This window comes from Babylonia areolata, chromosome 32 (assembly GCF_041734735.1).
Source record: "Babylonia areolata isolate BAREFJ2019XMU chromosome 32, ASM4173473v1, whole genome shotgun sequence".
NCBI lineage: Eukaryota > Metazoa > Mollusca > Gastropoda > Neogastropoda > Buccinidae > Babylonia > Babylonia areolata.
Genome location: NC_134907.1, coordinates 18,592,748 through 18,611,558, shown reverse-complemented (window position 1 = coordinate 18,611,558; position 18,811 = coordinate 18,592,748). Strand labels below are relative to the sequence as shown.

General features: G+C 41.4%; 1 protein-coding gene across 2 annotated transcripts; it reads left to right on the top strand.

Annotated features, from left to right (window-relative positions):
- The first annotated feature begins 4,153 nt into the window (after positions 1 to 4,153).
- On the top strand, positions 4,154 to 12,711 carry LOC143276623 (heterogeneous nuclear ribonucleoprotein A1-like 3). Of its 2 annotated transcripts, none has more exons than XM_076581236.1 (10): positions 4,154 to 4,239; positions 5,420 to 5,619; positions 6,405 to 6,525; positions 6,967 to 7,177; positions 7,884 to 7,952; positions 8,611 to 8,658; positions 9,129 to 9,203; positions 9,947 to 10,048; positions 10,924 to 11,132; positions 12,015 to 12,711. In XM_076581236.1, the coding sequence occupies exons 1-9, from the start codon at positions 4,234 to 4,236 to the stop codon at positions 11,091 to 11,093; spliced, it is 1,002 nt and encodes a 333-aa protein (XP_076437351.1). In that variant the 5' UTR covers positions 4,154 to 4,233; the 3' UTR covers positions 11,094 to 11,132; positions 12,015 to 12,711. The 2 variants fall into 2 exon arrangements, with proteins under 2 accessions (XP_076437351.1, XP_076437350.1); XM_076581235.1 differs by having other exon boundaries at positions 12,011 to 12,711.
- Positions 12,712 to 18,811: the final 6,100 nt, after the last annotated feature.

The window sequence follows — 18,811 nt, the reverse complement described above, 5'->3', positions numbered from 1 at the left end:
TTCTGGTTGTGGTCTTCCTGTAGATTTTGTGACCGGCAACGCTAGTACTGACGGCTTTTTCCGGCATCAGCTGTCACACTGCTGCAGGATCAGGTTCTACGGTACCTGTCGCCAGTCCTTCAACTCATCAGTGATGTAATGCAGACTGGCATCCATTGGGCTGGACTTGTATGTAGGCGTATTGTGACGGTATACCTACAGCTTACAAAATTATGGGTATAGCGGTGATTCAGTGAAGGAGGTGGGGGGGGGGGGGGGGCGGGGGGGGTAGGAAGGAGGCGGCGATAGGGGGTCGGGGGTGGGGGGGGGGGGCTGTAAACTGAACTGATACAGCTTTATATACAGAATAGAATACTCAAAAGTTTCGAAACCTTATTTCTAAGACTGAAGACAACTATGACACTGATATTCGAAAAGCGATATATGTATTCAGTTCGCAGTACATATCAGTATCGGTTTCAGTAGCTCAAGGAGGCGTCACTGCGTTCGGACAAATCCATATACGCTACACCACATCTGCCGAGCAGATGCCTGACCAGCAGCGTAACCCAACGCGCTTTGTCAGGCCTTGAGAAAAAAAAAAAGAAAAAGAAATAAATTTTAAAAAAAACCAACAATAAAAATAAATGAAAATAAAATAAAAAGACAATAATGATGATAAATAAGCAAATAAGCAAAAAAAATGTAAAACATGCAGACACACATTCACACATACATAAACACATGCATAACAGATATGCAACAAACATGCAGTTTCACAAACAAATACACATAAACATACTTGAGCCCCGACACACTGACACACACACACTCACACACACACACACTCACACACACATTACCCTGCACCCCCTCCTCCTCCACACACTCATTTCTAGGATACGCATCGCAGCTTCCACGGCACACACACACACACACACACACGCATGCACGCACGCACGCACGCACGCACCCACGCACACTCACTTGTACAAGCTTACTTTTGAAGAAATTTGCGCAACGTTGGTTTGGAAATGATGCCGATATTCGTTTGATTTGCAAAGCATCGTGTTGTACCTTTCATGCTAGACTTACGGCCGCTCCCTCTCTCTATGTTTATTTCTTTGAGGCCATCGATGGTGTGATGGCCTTGTACCTGTTCTTTTTGGTATTCTTTGACTTTTCAGAGGATTTCCGATTTTCCTAGATGTAGGCCGCCCGTTGTTGTTGCGTTACTAGCAAGTCTGTCAGCTCGCTCATTTCCCTCAACACTGCATGTCCCGGGCAGTATGACCATGTAAGTTTTTTCAACTGAAAATTGCGCATTGGTTTAAATTATCTTTAATTATTCAACAATACACATGATTACAATGCAATGAATAACAAAAGAGCATCAACAAGCTTAAAGCTTATACTGTGCTCACAACGTTGTACTTCAATTTCATCATGACGGCTGATGAACCATACTATGACTTGTATCAAATAACATTCATAAACAGTAAGTAATGAAATAATGAAATAAAACAAATAAACAAACAGTACATAATATAGTAAAATTGCGCATTGCCTTATGCCACTCTGTGCTTCCCATTCTGCTTTTAAAATTCTGTATGAGGTTTATTGAGTCCGTTAGAATCATGAGAGCATGTATCACAGCTTCAACTTCCATCGGAGGCTGTGACTTTGTAGGCAGCATTCTCTTCCCTTATTGTTTTTCCATTTTGTTTCGCAGTGAATCTCCAACCGGACTGGTCTTTGGTGACAGCCATCTGTGTATATGATGATGTCCTCTTCTTTACTGTTTTCTTCTATGAGTAGCTTGACTTCTGCATCAGTTTTGCCCTCTGGCCATTCCCGACAATGTCTTCCTTGAGTGGGTTAAATGGCTGTGTTGAATAGATGATTGAGGTTTTCGGGCTTTTCCTCCCATTCTTTTGTTTATTTCAGGTCTTGCAGTCGGCATGCTAGCTGGATTGTGTCTTCTGCTTGCCACATCCATGATCTTCCTCGTCCTAGACGGCCGCCTTGTGGTTTCTTGACTGCATCATGCAGTGGGTTTTGAAGGTTTTCTAATGCTCTGAAGTAGGTCTTAACCTGTAGGTCTTGGCTTGTTTCTGGCCTGCACTGAAGGAAGGTCAAGCAGGTATCGCATGATTTCCGTAGGCGTGTCTTTTGTTATTCCAAGGACTGGATCAGCCTCATAGCTTCATTTTGAACTCTTTCTAATTTTAGGAGGCTGCTTTGAGACGGTGTTGTTGGCCCAAGTCCGTAGTCGATCACACTGAGAACGCGGAGTGATTGCTATAACACTGAGGAAGAGGTGACGTTGTTCGATACGTTTGGTTGCCATTGTTTTTAAAACTGAAAGACCCTTTTTGCATTTGAGAACAGTATTTTCCGTATGTTTTCTGAAGCCGGTCAGCATCCTGTCGAACTGTATTCCTAGGTAGCGTAGGCATTCGGTTTTCTCGATCTGAATCAGTTCCGTCAGTTAAATAACACAGGTGGTGGTGATTTGCTCGTGGTTCTGTTGTTGGGGGTACACAGTACATAATCATCATGAAATGTCAGGAATCCTCAGTATATTTATAGCCATAATTGTACCAGTCCTCAGGGTTCCTAGAGACTTCAGTTTATCAGTGCCAGATAAGGACCTTCTCAGGACTTACAAAGATCATGTCCTAATATTGTAAGGAATTCACCAATCAAAGACAAAAGGAGTGATATCTCACTAACTCCACATTGTGCATATTCACCAGTGCTTATCTTTTAAAACTTTGATCAGCCAGTGCGATCTTATTGTAAGGACTTGTAAGGATCTTGGTGTAAAAGTGAATATTATTGTAGGGGGATGAGGCGGTAAAGTGTTGTTGTCATGCACCCATTGATGTAGACTGGTACCACACTCACGTCCAATTCTCCATTCAATTCTTTTTTCTTTCTTTTTTCTTTTTACCAAAACTTTTTTTTTAACTAAAAAAAAAACACATAAAAAACCCTCAGGACTAAGATGTTCCCACAGGCGCTCATGCCCGCTGCCTGTCAGCCTTACACACACACATTCTGCCGGTAAACCTAAGTCACCCAGTCTCTCGCCTTCCACAAAGCACCTGCTTGCTCTGTGATGTTGTCTCTCCAGTGGTTGGAGCCAAAGTAACCCGGAGCTCTGAGAAGATGCCCAAGGTACTATTTTCATCCTTCTTCAACACACTGTAGTACCCTCAGATTCAGTCCCAACAATACTATTGTTCACAAAATAATAAACATAAAATTTTCTGAAACTCTAACCTAAAGCAAAAATAAAAATAAAAACTCTTACCAACTAGGCCAAGTTAGGCTGGTATACAAGAATAAAGAAAGATATTCCTACATTTCTAATGCCGGGAAAAATTAACAAAGGACGCTTTCAACCCTCGTTAATTAGTTCTAGACATTCCAAGACATTATTCAACTTTAGTCCCCGACAGCTCAGAGGTATAAGCCAAGTGGTCGAAGGGAGATAACCTAGCCCTTCCACTCAGTTCAGCACAGTGGGTAACAGACATTCCTGCTGCATATGAGAAGCCAATTTATTGTCCTCTCACAATATATAAGGTCTTACTTGGTAATTTCAAAACGTCAAGACTTGCAAGGACTTCCGACTTCAAGGACCCTAAAAACCGACCTTGTGTCCTGTGTCAATGTTTAAGAAAGAAACAGTCATGGAAAAATTTCGCCAGCCTTGGCTGAAATTCGTCATTTTACTTCAGCTCGTTATGAATGACAGCTGGCCGACATTTTTTCCTGTTGTTTTTGGGGTTGGTTTGTTTTGTTTGTTTTTGTTTTTGTGTTTTCTTCTTCTTTTCGGTATTTCACAAAATGATTTGAATCTTCCATACTTTTTACAGGTAAAACACGACAGTCTTTTTTTTTCGGTGTATTCTAGTATATTCTTCACGGCAAAGGGTGAAGATTCTGACAGAATATCATCATAACTGGAAAGTACTGTCGTCATTTAAAAAAAAAAAAAAAAAAAAAAAAAAATCCTTCAGTTTGAGGAAGGTTCGGTCACAGAATGACGTAGAATATTCCAAACTGACAGAGTTGCTGTTCTTCTTCTAAGAAGCCATTAGATGTCGCTTTGAGCACAGTTGTCCAATGAAAATGCGTTTTACTTGAGCACGTGTCATGAAGCGTCACCGCTGACTTCCTCTTTTGCTTTGTTTCCGCCGTTCGTTGCGAAGCGTGGTCTTTAGGGAACAGAAATATATCAAAATGCCTGTAAGTATTCATTTTAAGTCAATCCACATGTAGTAGTTTTATTATCTGTATGTTTCTTTGTGCAAGGAGCATATATCAGAGAAGAAGGTGAAGCGTATTATTTGAATTTCGATTATTGCAGTTACACCATTATCAGTGCTCAGATTCCGCCGACTGACGCCATTTTTCGGCGATCGTTTGGACCAGGTGCTGCGCCTTCCTGTTCGAGACTCGTATTTTCACGGTAGATCGATTCTTTTTAAGTTTATACTAATGCATTGATATGATTCACATGTCTGGTTTTATGTATCTTAAAATCACATTGATCTCGATTTTCTCGAATTGTCTGCAACTTTTGATACCTTTTTAATTTTAATGTGCGTCCCTCAGTCGAATGTGCGCCATGCGCAGCACTTGAAAGAAATCAGAAGCGAAAAACAACTAATGGGATACTTGGATAAGACAGGGCATTTACTCTACTGCATGCGCTGAGCAAGCACTCATCTCGGCAAGTTTTTAACCTTAACACTTTCAAACTGTGCTGACCTTGGTTTGGACACCAAAACCGGCTCCAGCGAGTTTCAAGAATACATCCGCAGCATTGACATGTGAGCGCTTGCAACACATGGCTCAGCTGTTTTCCTGCTTTGATGATGAAAATTTAGTAAGAATGGGAAAAGCGGTCCATGGGATAGGGTATGGTCTTAGATTTGGTTGAGAAAGTTGCAACTGATAATGCTTCTTGGGTGGGCGAGGGAGATTAACTCTTGATTTCTCTAATATATGATGTGCATCTATCTCAGTATCTGTGAAAAGTAGTACTGTAGTATTTGGGGCTTGGAAGGTGTTCCATGAGTTTGGTCCATTTATGTTAATGCTGCTTGAGCTAATACAAACCTTTGCATGAAGTTTCAGTTAATGAAGTGGGTGTCATTTGGACAAATCCATAGTTCTGTGAGCTGTTCCAATCCATATTATTAAGTTTTAAGACCATTCCACTGATTCCAGTCCTCCTTTTGATAATGATGTGGTGAGACAGAACAGGTAAGTAACGCTCAGCTTTCTGACCATGGACATTCATATTTTTCTTGGAAGGAGAAAAATTGCGATTTTACCTGCTGTGTGTAACAGGCACTTGTGATACGTGCTATTGCTGTGCTGCTGTTTCCCTGAATGAAAAAAATGTTCCCTCTGTTTTCAGATGCGGGGTGGACGCGGGGGAGGTCGTAGAGACTATGATGGTGGTGCTGATTACAATGATGACCCCAATGCCGAGCAGTTCAGGAAATTGTTCATTGGTGGTTTGAACTATGAGACAGATGAGGACAGCCTTCGTACATATTTTGAAACATGGGGAGAAATTGTGGACTGCGTTGTCATGCGTGATTCACAGACCAAAAGGTAGACACAGAGGATGTTCAGATAAGAAATTGTTGTTTTGATTGCCTGACCTTGTCTGTCTTCCTATGTGTGCATGTTTTGACAAACCATTTGTTCTTTGTTTGATGTGCTTGTTGCATACCAATAGAATGAATAATGAAAGGATAGAATTGAATTAGAATAGGTGTGTTCAACTTTTCAGTTGCTGGCTTTACCGGACACACATTTTTGTGTGTAATGACATTGATATTTTATCACAACAGATTTCTCTGTGTGAAATTCGGGCTGCTCTCCCCAGGGAGAGCACGGTGCTACACTACAGCGCCACCCTTTTTCTGTATTTTTTTCCTGCGTGCAGTTATAATTGTTTTTCCTATCCAGGTGGATTTTTCTACAAAATTTTGCCAGGAAGTGTGCATGGCTACACACTTGCAGTTGTATACAGACTTATGTGTACCTCTTAGTCATCATTGTCTAGGCTCTGGGCAAAGCAGTGGTGAAGGGGGAAATAACTTTAAGAGGATCCGATCATCAGACTGAATTCCCACACAGGATTTTCACTCACTTTATGTATTAAATAATTTTTAGAATGTCCCACAGTCCAAGGGAAGTGGCGATAGGATGTGCAGTGCATCTTTTCCATTCTCAAAGCATCAGGTGTATATTTGTGCATAATCCAAAGCACTTTACTGGTATCATAAGAAGATGATGCTTTGTTTTACAGCTTTTATAAATATTGAATTGATCAAAAAGATTTTCTTTCTTGAAGGAATCGTTGAATTGATTGACGATGTGGGTGGTTTCAGGTCGAGGGGGTTTGGTTTCATCACCTACAAGGATGCTGAGTCCATCGACCAGGCCCAGGCCAACCGACCCCACACACTGGACAACAGGACAGTGGACACAAAGAGAGCCATGCCTCGAGAGGTAGTGTTACCTGTTCTTTGTTCATTTTCTTTTTCTGTGCGTTGTTTTTTGGAGGGTAGGGGGTTCAGATCAGACTGTTGGCCCAGGCAAGGTCCCTGTGGAACCACCTGCAGGTGATCCTTGCTGCTTCTGTTGTGCTTGGTTTTGCTTATTCCACTTGCTCCAGTTATGACAGAGAATTCATTCACTGGATGCTTCTTGGCTGGAGATAAGTACTGGGCACTGCTAGCGTTAGAACTGAAAACCCCACATACCTTCATGATGTTAACCCAGTGCTCTGAATGCTTAGCTGTTGTTTCCTGTCTAAAGTTTTTGTCACTCAATGATGGCAGAGCGCACTTTGCTTTTATCGGATTTTTTATGGAGAAGGAAGATGAAAGGTTGAAAAGAAATGTCATGGGTTTCTGTTGTTGTTTTGCTGATTTTGCTCTCCTTGTCCAGGAGTCTGGCCGGTCGGAGTCTCAGCAGCCAGTGAAGAAGATGTTTGTTGGAGGGCTGAAGGACGACACAACAGAGGAGCAGGTGCGCGAGACCTTCTCCCCTTACGGCAACATCACCAGCGTGGAGCTGATCCCCGACAAGAACACCGGCAAGACAAGGGGCTTCTGCTTTGTCTCCTTCGACGACACAGACAGTGTGGACAAGGCCGTGTGTGAGTACACTTGAAGGGGTTTCTGGGTATAGTCTACAACATAGTTTGTCACAACCTGGCCTCTGACATTTCATGATACAAATGGTCCAAAGCTGTAAATCTAGCTTGGCCATTTGTTATATGCATACTTTCTAGTTGTCATGTCTACATGACTTGGCCCATGACATTTCATAATACAAATGGTCTAAAGCTGTAAATCTGGCTTGGCCATTTGTTATATGCATACTTTCTTATCATCATCTGGGTTTCTGGGCTGAAAAGTGGACACGTGCATTTTTGTGGAAACCTTGATAAAAACTATTGGGAAGGTGGAGCATCCAGTAGGCGAAAGAATCATAGGCGATCAAGTGTAAGCTCTTATACTGCAGTTTTCACTCGCTCTTTTTTTTTTCTTTTTTTTTAATGTGTTTATTATTTTAACATTACAGGGCTCTATGAATATGCAGTACTTTCCACTGATTTATGCATTATGAAAAGCCCTGATATATGACCACTTAGCTGTTACTTCATTTAATCTCTAGATTGGTTACTGCAGCTGAAGAGTTGAACTGATCAAGTGGTCTCGTGAGTTGCTTGGTTTTTATATTATTTAGAATCTTTACCAAGATCCTCAGAAACTATCATGCTCAAGTGATGTTTTACATGTTTGTTCATTGAATTAACCAGCACCCTTTTTTTTTTTTTTTTTTTTTTTCTCTCATTTTAGTGAAAAAGAGACACGAACTGAACAGCCGCCAGGTTGAAGTCAAGAAGGCAGTGTCCAAGAGTGAAATGGGTAAGTCATTGACATTAGTCTTGGTGTAATGGGGTCGATTTCTGCACAGAAAACAAGTTTTTGTGTATATTTCGTGTGGCACAATCTCTGTCATTGCTCATGTTAAGTTAGGGTGGGGTGGGGTTTTTTTGTTTTGTTTTTTTAACAACTGATTGATATGGATACTTGTATAGCACCTGTCCACGGTTGGAAACCAAGATCTAAGCGCTTTACAGACACAAGGTCATTTGCACAACAGGCTGCCTTCCTGGGTCATTCAATCAGATTTCAGGCGCTCAGACATGTAATATTTTACGTGTATGATGGTTTTGTTTGTTTAGCCCCCCGCCTTGTAGGCAGCCATACTGATACTTATGGGGTGCAGATAACTGCAGAGGAGAATTTAATTGGAAAGGGAAATTGTATTGGATATCTTTTATCTTTATAAACTAGGAGCAAAGAGTAGAGCTTCGTTGTGAATTGTGTAAATGAGTTGTACTTTAAGTTGTGGTTTGATGCTGTTTGTGCAATAAGTATGTATTTAGATATGTTCGATGACTGTGCAGAAGTGTGTGTTCGCATATGTTTAGTGTCTGTGCAAAAGTGTGTGTTGAGTGAATGTGTAAAAGCGTATCTGTGTAAACATGTGTAATCAGACGTGTTTGATGTTTGGTTTCAGGACCTGGTGGTGCCATGGGACGAGGTGGGGGTCGTGGTGGAGGAAGAGGTGTGTTTTAATCAGGCATCTGCTTTCTTCTGTTTGTTGTGTGTGTGTAACCTTCAACTTTTAAATCGTCAAGAACTGTTGTTGACCATGAGGCTTTTGGTACAGAAATGGCCTTTGTGCTTGCTCTGGGCTAGACAGATCAGTCGTAATGAAATTGTTTTGTTATTGATACTTATATACCATCTGTCTTCAACAGACTCTAAGCACTTAACAGTTATTTGCACAACTGACTGCCTGTTTGGGTAAAGCCAACTGATCTCTGCCTTCAGGTGCTCATTCGTTTCCTGTGTCATTCAGTCAGGCTTTTTTCATGTGCACAACTACACATATAATAGACTGGATTTTTCTTGAGAATTTTGCCAGGGATGACCATTTTGTAGCTGTGGGTTCTTTTACATGTACTTGTGTTTCTACCATGACAGTCAACCACTAGCTTAGCTAACAACGACCATGGTTTTATGTGTGTGCAGGAGGTCGATCCGACTACAACGGAGGTGGCGGTGGCTACGGTGGTGGCGGATACGGCGGGGGTAGCAGTTATGGAGGTAGGCAGGACCACCACACAGTCACAGCAGATTTCTGCCAGGAACTACCAGCACCAGATTTTAGTGGTGCAACATTGGCTACCAGGCCTTCACAGTTTTCACTCGTTTCAGTGGAAAAGTAGCCATTGTCTAAGGGGGAAATAAATACTTGACATTCTAACAGGAGATACAGGATGGCATAAAACATGTGTTCCAACAGATAGATAATATACGTATACATGCATGTACAGGTGCAGACACTTAGAATTAGATACAGGCTTTAGATCATTCCTGATCTATTCACTGGCACCTTTTTGTTCTGTTACCTTTTCTCTCCCCTTTCTGAAATTTTATTTCCTTTTCCTGTCAAGATCAGTCAAAATTAGTGCCCCCCAAAAAATCTGAGCATGGCCAGTTTGATCATTGAAATCTGGTCCAGAGTCTAAGAGCCAGCTGAATACTAAAATGTGTACTTTGTCATTTGACACATTCCATTTCTTTTTACTTGTGTTGATGCTTGCAACCTTTTTCCTTTCTCTTATTCATGCAGATTGCTAGTAGTTTGTGTTGAGGTGGTGTAGCGCATTATAGATACCCATTATTGTTTCTGCTTTGTGTTAAAATATAACTAAATTTAGTGTTTTTACACACATTATTTTTAGTGATTCTCATAATATGTATGTGTTCCCTGAACACAGAATTAACAGTCATGGAAGAAGAAAAAGTGTGAGCCGAGATGTGATGAATGCTGTTGTTTCCTGCAGGTGGTGGCTACGGAGGAGGCGGCGGCTATGGTGGTCAGGGCAACTATGGTGGTGGATATGACAACTATGGTGGTGGCGGCGGTGGTTATGGCAACCAGGGAGGTAAGGAACAAGTTTGGCTTGTCAGAACCACAGTGTCAAGAGTTGTTGATGTGTCTTGCATATTGTAAATGATATTTGAGTGTTTATGGATGGTGTTTGGGGAAAACTTACCTATATGTTTTATGTATTTCATTGTCTTGCATATCATTGTAATTCAGTGATACTTGTGTGTTTAAAGATTGTGATTAGAAAAAAGATTGTGATTAGAAAAAAACTTGTCTATATGTTTATATGTCTATATTGTGTATTGCTGTAAATGTTCTCGGTATTTCTAACTTGATTTGAATTTAGCATGGACTGAGACATGGGTGGACTGGTCATTCTGTTTTGAGTAATTTGACCGAGATGCGGGTGGATTGGTCTTTCTAACGTTTTAAAATACCTTTTAACTACACTTACTTTACCGTGACCCACCAGTGCAGACTCCAGCAGGGGTCTGATTCCTGTCCTGTGCAAACTACTGCCTGCCTATGCGGAGAAAACAAAAGTAGCTACAGCTGGTAACGTCCCTCTGTATCCCTGACTGGTGTCCTCTTTTTCTGGTAGCCATCTTCACTCCTGATCCTGTGCTCTTCATACGGTTAAGGGGTTTTTTTGTTTTTGTTTTTTAATTTTCTGACTGCATTGATTCTTTGACACTCTTGCTTTGTGTTTGTCAGGTCACAAACTTAGCCTGTTTTTAAATGCGGGTCACAGTATGTTAGATGAACATAATTTTAGAGGAGGGAATTCCTTTTGGCATGATTTGGGGATCTCTTCAGCTGGTTTTCAGAACAGACTGGTAATCAGCCCTGAAATGGCTTGTCAACTGGGCCGTGAGCAGAATGACAATTTGACCTGTAACTGAGATGGATGAATGTTTTGTGTGCTGACAGGAGGCTGGAACAACAACTTTGGCTCCAACTACGGTGACAACTATGGAGGAGGCCCCATGAGGGGTGGAGGCTACAACCAGCGCAGTCAGGGTCCCTACGGCGGGGGTGGTGGCTACAGTGGTGGTGGCGGCGGCTACGGCGGGGGTGGCGGCGGCTATGGTCGGCGCTAAAACTGCAGTCACCTACACCACAGCCAGCTTTTCTCTCAGGTCAGTAATGTCTGGACCCTGTCTGTGGTGCTGGGCTGGGGAGGGAGGAGATGGGGTTAGTACAATGGTGACGGAATGCACTGGACCTTTGTAGTGTGTCTACAGCCATGTCTGGTCAGTTGAGTGTAAGTTTTCCACATGGGGATATGGATAGGATTGCATGACTTCAATGCAAATGTTGACATTCCAGCACACACCTTTTCTTTGAAAGAAAGAAATTGAAGAAAAAAAGGATCAAATAAATTATGTTCACTCTTTGTGTATCTGTAATCAGTCATTAAAAAAGAAAAAATGGTCACATTGATGAGGGCTGCCTTGGATGGACTCGTTCATTTTCCAGCGCTCAACTTCTTGTTAAACAAACCTTAAATATTTTTCTTTTTTCTTTTTTTTCTTTTTTTGGCCTTGACTGACTGGTGAAGCAGGCTAGTTCATATTGCTAAAGTGAGATATAAGAAAAGAAAAGATTTATAGGTGGAAGTTAGTCAGAATGGATATTTGATGTTGTTTGGTTGGTTTTATATGTATGTGTTTTTTCTGATCATGATATTGGATGGACAACATGGTCAACACACGAAGTGATGATTAACATGTCGTGAGGATGATAACCATGTACTGTCTTGAGTAAAGTCGATAAGCATGTACAGACAGTGATAACTATGTAATAATATAAGTGATGACGATAAGGATGTAATGATTGGTCCCCAGTAACAGTGATAACCATGTACTATCCAGTAACAGTGATAACCTGATGTACTTATCCAGTAAAGTGATAACCATGTACTATCGTAAGTGAAGATGATAATCATGAAATGTGGCCAGTGACGGTGGTAACCATGTAATAATGCTGTGTTGGTTGTGTGGTGACTTCCATCTAGGTAGTGTCAGTGATAAGGGTCCATGGCACTGGAAGGGCAGGCAGGCAGTCAGGCTAGGCTGACAGGAAGCGTTAGCTGTAGCAGCAGAGGACAGCGGTTCCCACCTACCCCCCCAAGCGATTTGATTCCTTCCATCCATCCACCATCACCACCACCACCATCACCCACCCCTAGGACAGGCAGCTAGCTAGCTAGGCTAGCGAAGAGAGAGAGAGGGAGGTTATGTGGCCGACACCAGTCCGTAGAGCTAGCGTCCCTAGCCTAGCTAGCACTCTCCCACCACCATCTGCAGTCTCCACCACCTCCAGAGGCTGTGTGTGGTTTGTGGACTTCCTGCAATGAACGTGTACTTTTTTTTTTCTTTTTTTTTCTTTTTTTTTTTTCTTTTTTTTTTTTTTTTTTTGGGCTGAAGCCAGACTTTTTTTTTTCTTTTTTTTTCCAATCACTGTAAACCTGAGAAAAAAGCTGACACAGAAACAACTGAACACTGCTCTTTATGTTGTCTTAACCAGAATGTATGTCGTCATTTACTATCCTTTTTTTTTTATTTTTTTTTTTAAGTGTTTTGTAGTCCTGTCAAATGTCAATCAAAAATTCCAGAATGGTTTTATCAAGCACTGTGTGTTTTAATGTTTATCAGCCTCCTTGTTTGTTTCTTTCTTCTTTTTTTTTCTGTTGTAATAAAACATTTTTAAAAGATAGGATTGTTTTGTTTCTCTGGAGTTTTCGTCTGTTTGGAGTATTTTGTTATGTTGCCACTTTGTATTGGTTGTCTTGGATGACTTGAAAACATACACCTGGTAGCTTCAAATATGCATTTTAAGACCACAGAAAACAAGTTTAAAAATGAAGAAAGAAAATGAGCTGACAGACCTCAGGCATTGAGACCATAGTAAATAATTTAACACATCAAGAGTAAAAACTAAGCTAACAAAGAAATATTTTAATGCCGAAATATCGAAAGTTAAGTATGCAGACATGCATTTAAGACCATAATATACATCAAGAGTAAAGTATGATAATAATAAAAATAACAAAAAAACTTTTAAAACCATAGTAAATAACAAAATATCAAGAGCAAAATATGCTGCAAGACCATAGTAACAGAGTAAAATATGTTTTCATACCATTGATGTTTAACAATGGTAGTAAATAACAGACATTTTGATACTGTAGAAAATAATGAACACATGCATCACAGACCATAGTAAATAATAAACATATGCATTACAGACCATAGTAAATAATGCATTAACTTGATTTAATAATCATTTTAAGACCATAGTAAATAACAAACATCAAGAGTGAAATATGCATGCTGACCATTGGCTTTTGAAGACCATAGTATATAACAAAATTAATTACACATACTTAACCGTGACCCACTACTGCAGTTTCAGAGACGGTAGACCATAATGAATAAAGCATAGAAAGTCACATGATCAACACAAGCTTTCCTCTCTCTCTGCCTGTCAGCATATCGCTGTCTTGTTGTTGTTTTTAAATGCAACCTTTTTGTGTAACCACATGCTTGCGCACGCACACACAGTAACAGTGGATTGCTGCTCAGCAGGATTTTCTGTTTTTTCACACACTCACCAATCTGTCACAAAGACAAATATTAGTTGTCTTTTTCTCAGAAAACCGTCTGAAATTATACACAAATTTTCAAGCGCTCCAGTGTTCATCAGTAGCACAAACTGGCACCTGGAAATGGATGCAATTGGAGGGGGAAAATGTAGACTATCCAGTAATGCCTGAATCGTGGAGGGGTTGGGGGGGGGGGGGGGGCACAGCTGGTTTAGGCTTGCATGAAGAACAGTCTATCTACATCAGCCCTGATCAGCAGCAGGACTTCATCAAGGCAGGTTCATGTAGGAATTGTAATTTTTTTTTTTTTTTTTTTAATGACTTTTTAAAAGAAAGTTTGTCTTTTATTTAAAAAAACGAACCAGAACACACACACACACACACACACCTGCACACATTCATACTGGAAGAAAGGCAGAGATTCAATACATGCCATTCTAGCCTTCCTCAATGGAATAGATGAAATAAGATGCACTGGAAACAAGTTTCTTGTCAGTTAATACTGAAAATGCAAACTAACTTAAAGCATTCCTGTATTTTTTCATTCCATCCTTGGACACTGTTGCTCATACTTGCTCACTTATGCATCAGACTGGTTGATTTGTAGCCTCTCAACTAAATTGAACCAAAGGGACACAACCTATAATACTTGGCAACTTGTTGACAGAAATATGAAAAGGAGTATAATTGATGCAAACATGCATTTAAGACCATAATATACATCAAGAGTAAAGTATGGTAATAAAAAAAAAATTAAAAAAACTTTTAAAACCATAGTAAATAACAAACATTAAGAGCAAAATATGCTGCAAGACCTTTTAAAACCATAGTAACTTGTTGACAGAAATATGAAAAGGAGTATAATTGATGCACACTCCCTTTGTCATCCATTCACATTATGCACAAACCACTCATTTCAGTGCCAACATCGCATAATAATGCATGACACTGAGTGATCTGTTTTTCTTGGTGCTGAGTATTTTGCTGTGAATGTTGTCTGTGGTAAATGTGTCACTGTTATATGTTGTGGCACTATGTAGCTGAGGAAGCCTGCAAACAGTTTAAAGGTGAGGAAGTCTGTAGAGCTGAAACCACAGTGTTGAAAGGAGGTGGAGAAGAGAAACACTGCAAAGCGTGACCGTACACAATTGAGGAGACCCAGCGTAGGTCAGCATTCTTCAGTAGAGGACATGTGGACAAAGAAAGAAGAGCCCGTATAGCCATAGAGCCAGGATCAAGGAATAGCACCAACAGCCATGGATAGAGCCCAGAGCCAGGAATAACACCGGGAGCCAAGAATAGAGCCAGGAGCCAAGAATAGCAGGAGTCATTCTTCAACACACCAGCACACATAGGCTAAGTGTTAGCCATAGCAGGTGTAATGGTGAGGTCTTCGCATTTCTAGGTAGGTAGTGGTTCATATTTGTACACCAGTCATCCCAGCATTGGTCTGATGATAAACATTTCAATTGAATACATGTTTTTGATATAATTATAAGCTTTTCCAGTTGTGGGGGGGTGGAGTTGAGAAGTATCAGGTATTTGGGTGCTATGAAGAATTAACGATTGGGGAGAGGTGGGGGGTTTTTTAAGTGTGTTTTTTTTTTGGGGGGGGGGGGGGGTCCAAGATTCCCAATATTAATAACTGTTCAAACTGCAAAGCCAAACCCTCCTGCCAAGTGTTTCTCTTCTTATTCAAGCCCGTATGGTTCTGTCTGTTGATGCAAGATGTACCATTTGGGTATGAAACCGGGGGAGAGGTCTACATGGCTATAAGTATGTGCATTTCACAAAGAGTTCAGGAGGCAGTATAGCAGAATCAGTCGGGTTTTTCGAGTGATTAGGGTTCGAGGCCCCGTTTCAGCCTAATGTTGTGTCCATGGGGAAGGCGATTTTCTCTGATTTTCCTCACTTCACCCAGCTGTGAATGGGAACCTGACTTTGGTTGGGGAGGGTTAAACTTGGGTTGGGAAGGGTTAAAACAGCGGAAGGAGAGGATTGGGCCCTGTCTTCCTTTGCTGGGAACCCTAGACAGTGGATATGAATTCACCGGTGACGGGATCTGAAACCTTTGTTACAGCAAGATTGAAGTTTCTTAACCACCTGGTTTTTGTTTGTTGATGCGGGAGGGGAAGGGATGTTCTTGAAGCTTGTGTGTTATAGATGTGGTCAATAACTATGTTGTTGCATGAATGTTCAGATTTTTTTGGGGGGTGTGGGGGGGTTAACCTTTGACAGTTGAAGAAGGTTCAACTGTGATCAGTGTGGCATGAGTTAGAAATGCATTACTATTTTCTGTGTACTCGGCAGTGGTGTCATTGATTTTGCTGGAGAAAAAAAAGGAGCAAAAAAAACAAACAAAAAAAAGCAATGCAATCCCAAGAGGAAGGAGTCTAAATACAGAGTTGTGACTGACATCCTGACCTGTAAGCTCTGTCTTACCTCAGTGAGGTGTCAACCCTTTACTGACATCCTGACCTGTAAGTTTTGTCTTACCTCACTGAGATGACACCCCTTCACTGATATTCTGACCTGTAAGTTCTGTCTTACCTCAGTGAGGTGACAGCCCTTCACTGACATCCTGACCTCTAAGTTCTGTCTTATCTCACTGAGGTGACAGCCCTTCACTGACATCCTGACCTGTAAGTTCTGTCTTACCTCAGTGAGGTGACAGCCCTTCACTGACATCCTGACCTCTAAGTTCTGTCTTATCTCACTGAGGTGACAGCCCTTCAGTGACATCCTAACCTGTAAGCTCTGTCCTATCTCAGTGAGGTGACAGCCCTTCAATGACATCCTAACCTGTAAGCTCTGTCCTATCTCACTGAGGTGACAGCCCTTCAATGACATCCTAACCTGTAAGCTCTGTCCTATCTCACTGAGGTGACAGCCCTTCACTGACATCCTGACCTGTAAGTTCTTTTCTGTCTCACTGAGGTGACAGCCCTTATCGACATCCTGACCTGTAAGCTCACTTATCTCAGGTGACATGCCTTCACTGACATCCTGACCTTTAGGCTCTGTTTTATCTCATTGAGGTGATTCCTTTACCAACATCCTGACCTGTAAGTTTTGTCTTATCTCAGTGTAGCGACAGCCCTTTACTGACATCCTGGCCTAAAGTTCTGTCTCAGTGAGGTGACAGCCCTTCACTGACATCCTGACCTCTAAGTTCTGTCTTATCTCACTGAGGTGACAGCCCTTCACTGACATCCTGACCTGTAAGTTCTGTCTTACCTCAGTGAGGTGACAGCCCTTCACTGACATCCTGACCTCTAAGTTCTGTCTTATCTCACTGAGGTGACAGCCCTTCAGTGACATCCTAACCTGTAAGCTCTGTCCTATCTCAGTGAGGTGACAGCCCTTCAATGACATCCTAACCTGTAAGCTCTGTCCTATCTCACTGAGGTGACAGCCCTTCAATGACATCCTAACCTGTAAGCTCTGTCCTATCTCACTGAGGTGACAGCCCTTCACTGACATCCTGACCTGTAAGTTCTTTTCTGTCTCACTGAGGTGACAGCCCTTATCGACATCCTGACCTGTAAGCTCACTTATCTCAGGTGACATGCCTTCACTGACATCCTGACCTTTAGGCTCTGTTTTATCTCATTGAGGTGATTCCTTTACCAACATCCTGACCTGTAAGTTTTGTCTTATCTCAGTGTAGCGACAGCCCTTTACTGACATCCTGGCCTAAAGTTCTGTCTCAGTGAGGTGACAGCCCATCACTGACATACTGACCTGTAAGCTAGCTGTCTTGTCTCAGTGATGTGACAGCCCTTCACTGACATCCTCACGTGTCTGTTCTGTCCTATCTCAGTGGGGTGACATGACAGCCCTTCACTGACATCCTGACCTGTAAGTTCTGTCTTTGTGAGGTGACAGCCCATCACTGACATCTTGACCTGTAAGCTTTGTCTTATCTCACTGATATGCATATTTGTCAGCAGCAGTCATTGGATTAAAGCTTGTGTATTCAGGAGGGGACATTTTTTAGGAGGGGACATTTTTAAGTATTTGAAGGGGAGGATGGGCATGTTTCTTAAAAAACAGCCAAATCTGTGTTTTGGACTAGGGCAATATTATCTGTATTGAAGACAGTTTTAATCCCATTTCTGTGGCTCATCAGAGAAGGGCTGTCACCTCACTTAGGTAGAATTGAGATTTCAGGTTAGAACATCAGTCACCATTTTTCTCAGGGGGTCATACCTTTGTTTAACTAAAATCAGTGACATCACTGGAGAGTACACACAATATGCATTTCAAACTGATGCCTCATTATGTCAGAAAAGCTCAGCAGTCAGGGAGTTAGTTTTGAGCAGGGATGTGACTTGGGTGTGTGTTGTATTCTATCGAAGCCTTTGTGTTCCAGGAGGGGCTGGTGATGTCTGTTGGCGCCAGCATCAACACACTCAACAACCTGGGAGATGGGCGGACAGACTGGACATCCTGAAGAGGATAGTTGAGGTTTGGGGCAGCGTCTCCTCAGTATGGTCTGTCTGTAAACTTCTGTCAGGATTGCAAAAACTTTTTACATCTTTTAACTTTTTAAACAGCACTTCGTTTTCTTCTGCTCGTACTATTAAAAAAATTTTAACAAGGAAAATGCTTTCCTCTCTTGATGTCCGTGTGTTTGGGAGAATACTGGGAAAAGAAGGAAGATGAAAACCGTGTATAAATTACTTCCCCTTGAGTTATTTACTTCTGTTTGATGTTTCTGATTACACAGTCCTTGTTGGAGTAACAGCAGTCCTGTTGCATGATGGAGCAACTCCATCATGGGTGTATATACTCAAATAGAGCAGCAACAAGCCCAAGCTTACAGTGTTATTTCTTTCTTACTGTTTCGCGAGTGAGGATTGTCCTGTACAAAGATATTAAAGGAAATTGGGTACATGTGTTCTAAACAGGATTGTCCTGTACAAAGATATTAAAGGAAATTGGGTACATGTGTACAGTCCTCTGAAGTCTTTGGTGAACCTTCGTACACACTTATTCTCACATTGCACGTTTTGTCAGTCCCATTCCATGAAATTAGTTCAGCACATAAACCCAAGACTGAAACTGCCATTTCTGCATTCAGTAAGGCCACTGGCAGACTGAAATTATTATGCACCTTGCATATTTCAGATCAAGTTTCATGAAAACAAAATTGCTTCTTTCAATCTGTGAAGTGGTCATTAACTTTTTGTGAAGTCCATTGTTCCT

Excerpts from the sequence above, each read along its gene's own strand:
- LOC143276623 (XM_076581236.1), top strand. Across the intron at positions 5,620-6,404 it reads CGTGATTCACAGACCAAAAG|GTCGAGGGGGTTTGGTTTCA; the intron begins GTAGACACAGAG and ends GGGTGGTTTCAG. Across the intron at positions 10,049-10,923 it reads TGGTTATGGCAACCAGGGAG|GAGGCTGGAACAACAACTTT; the intron begins GTAAGGAACAAG and ends GTGTGCTGACAG.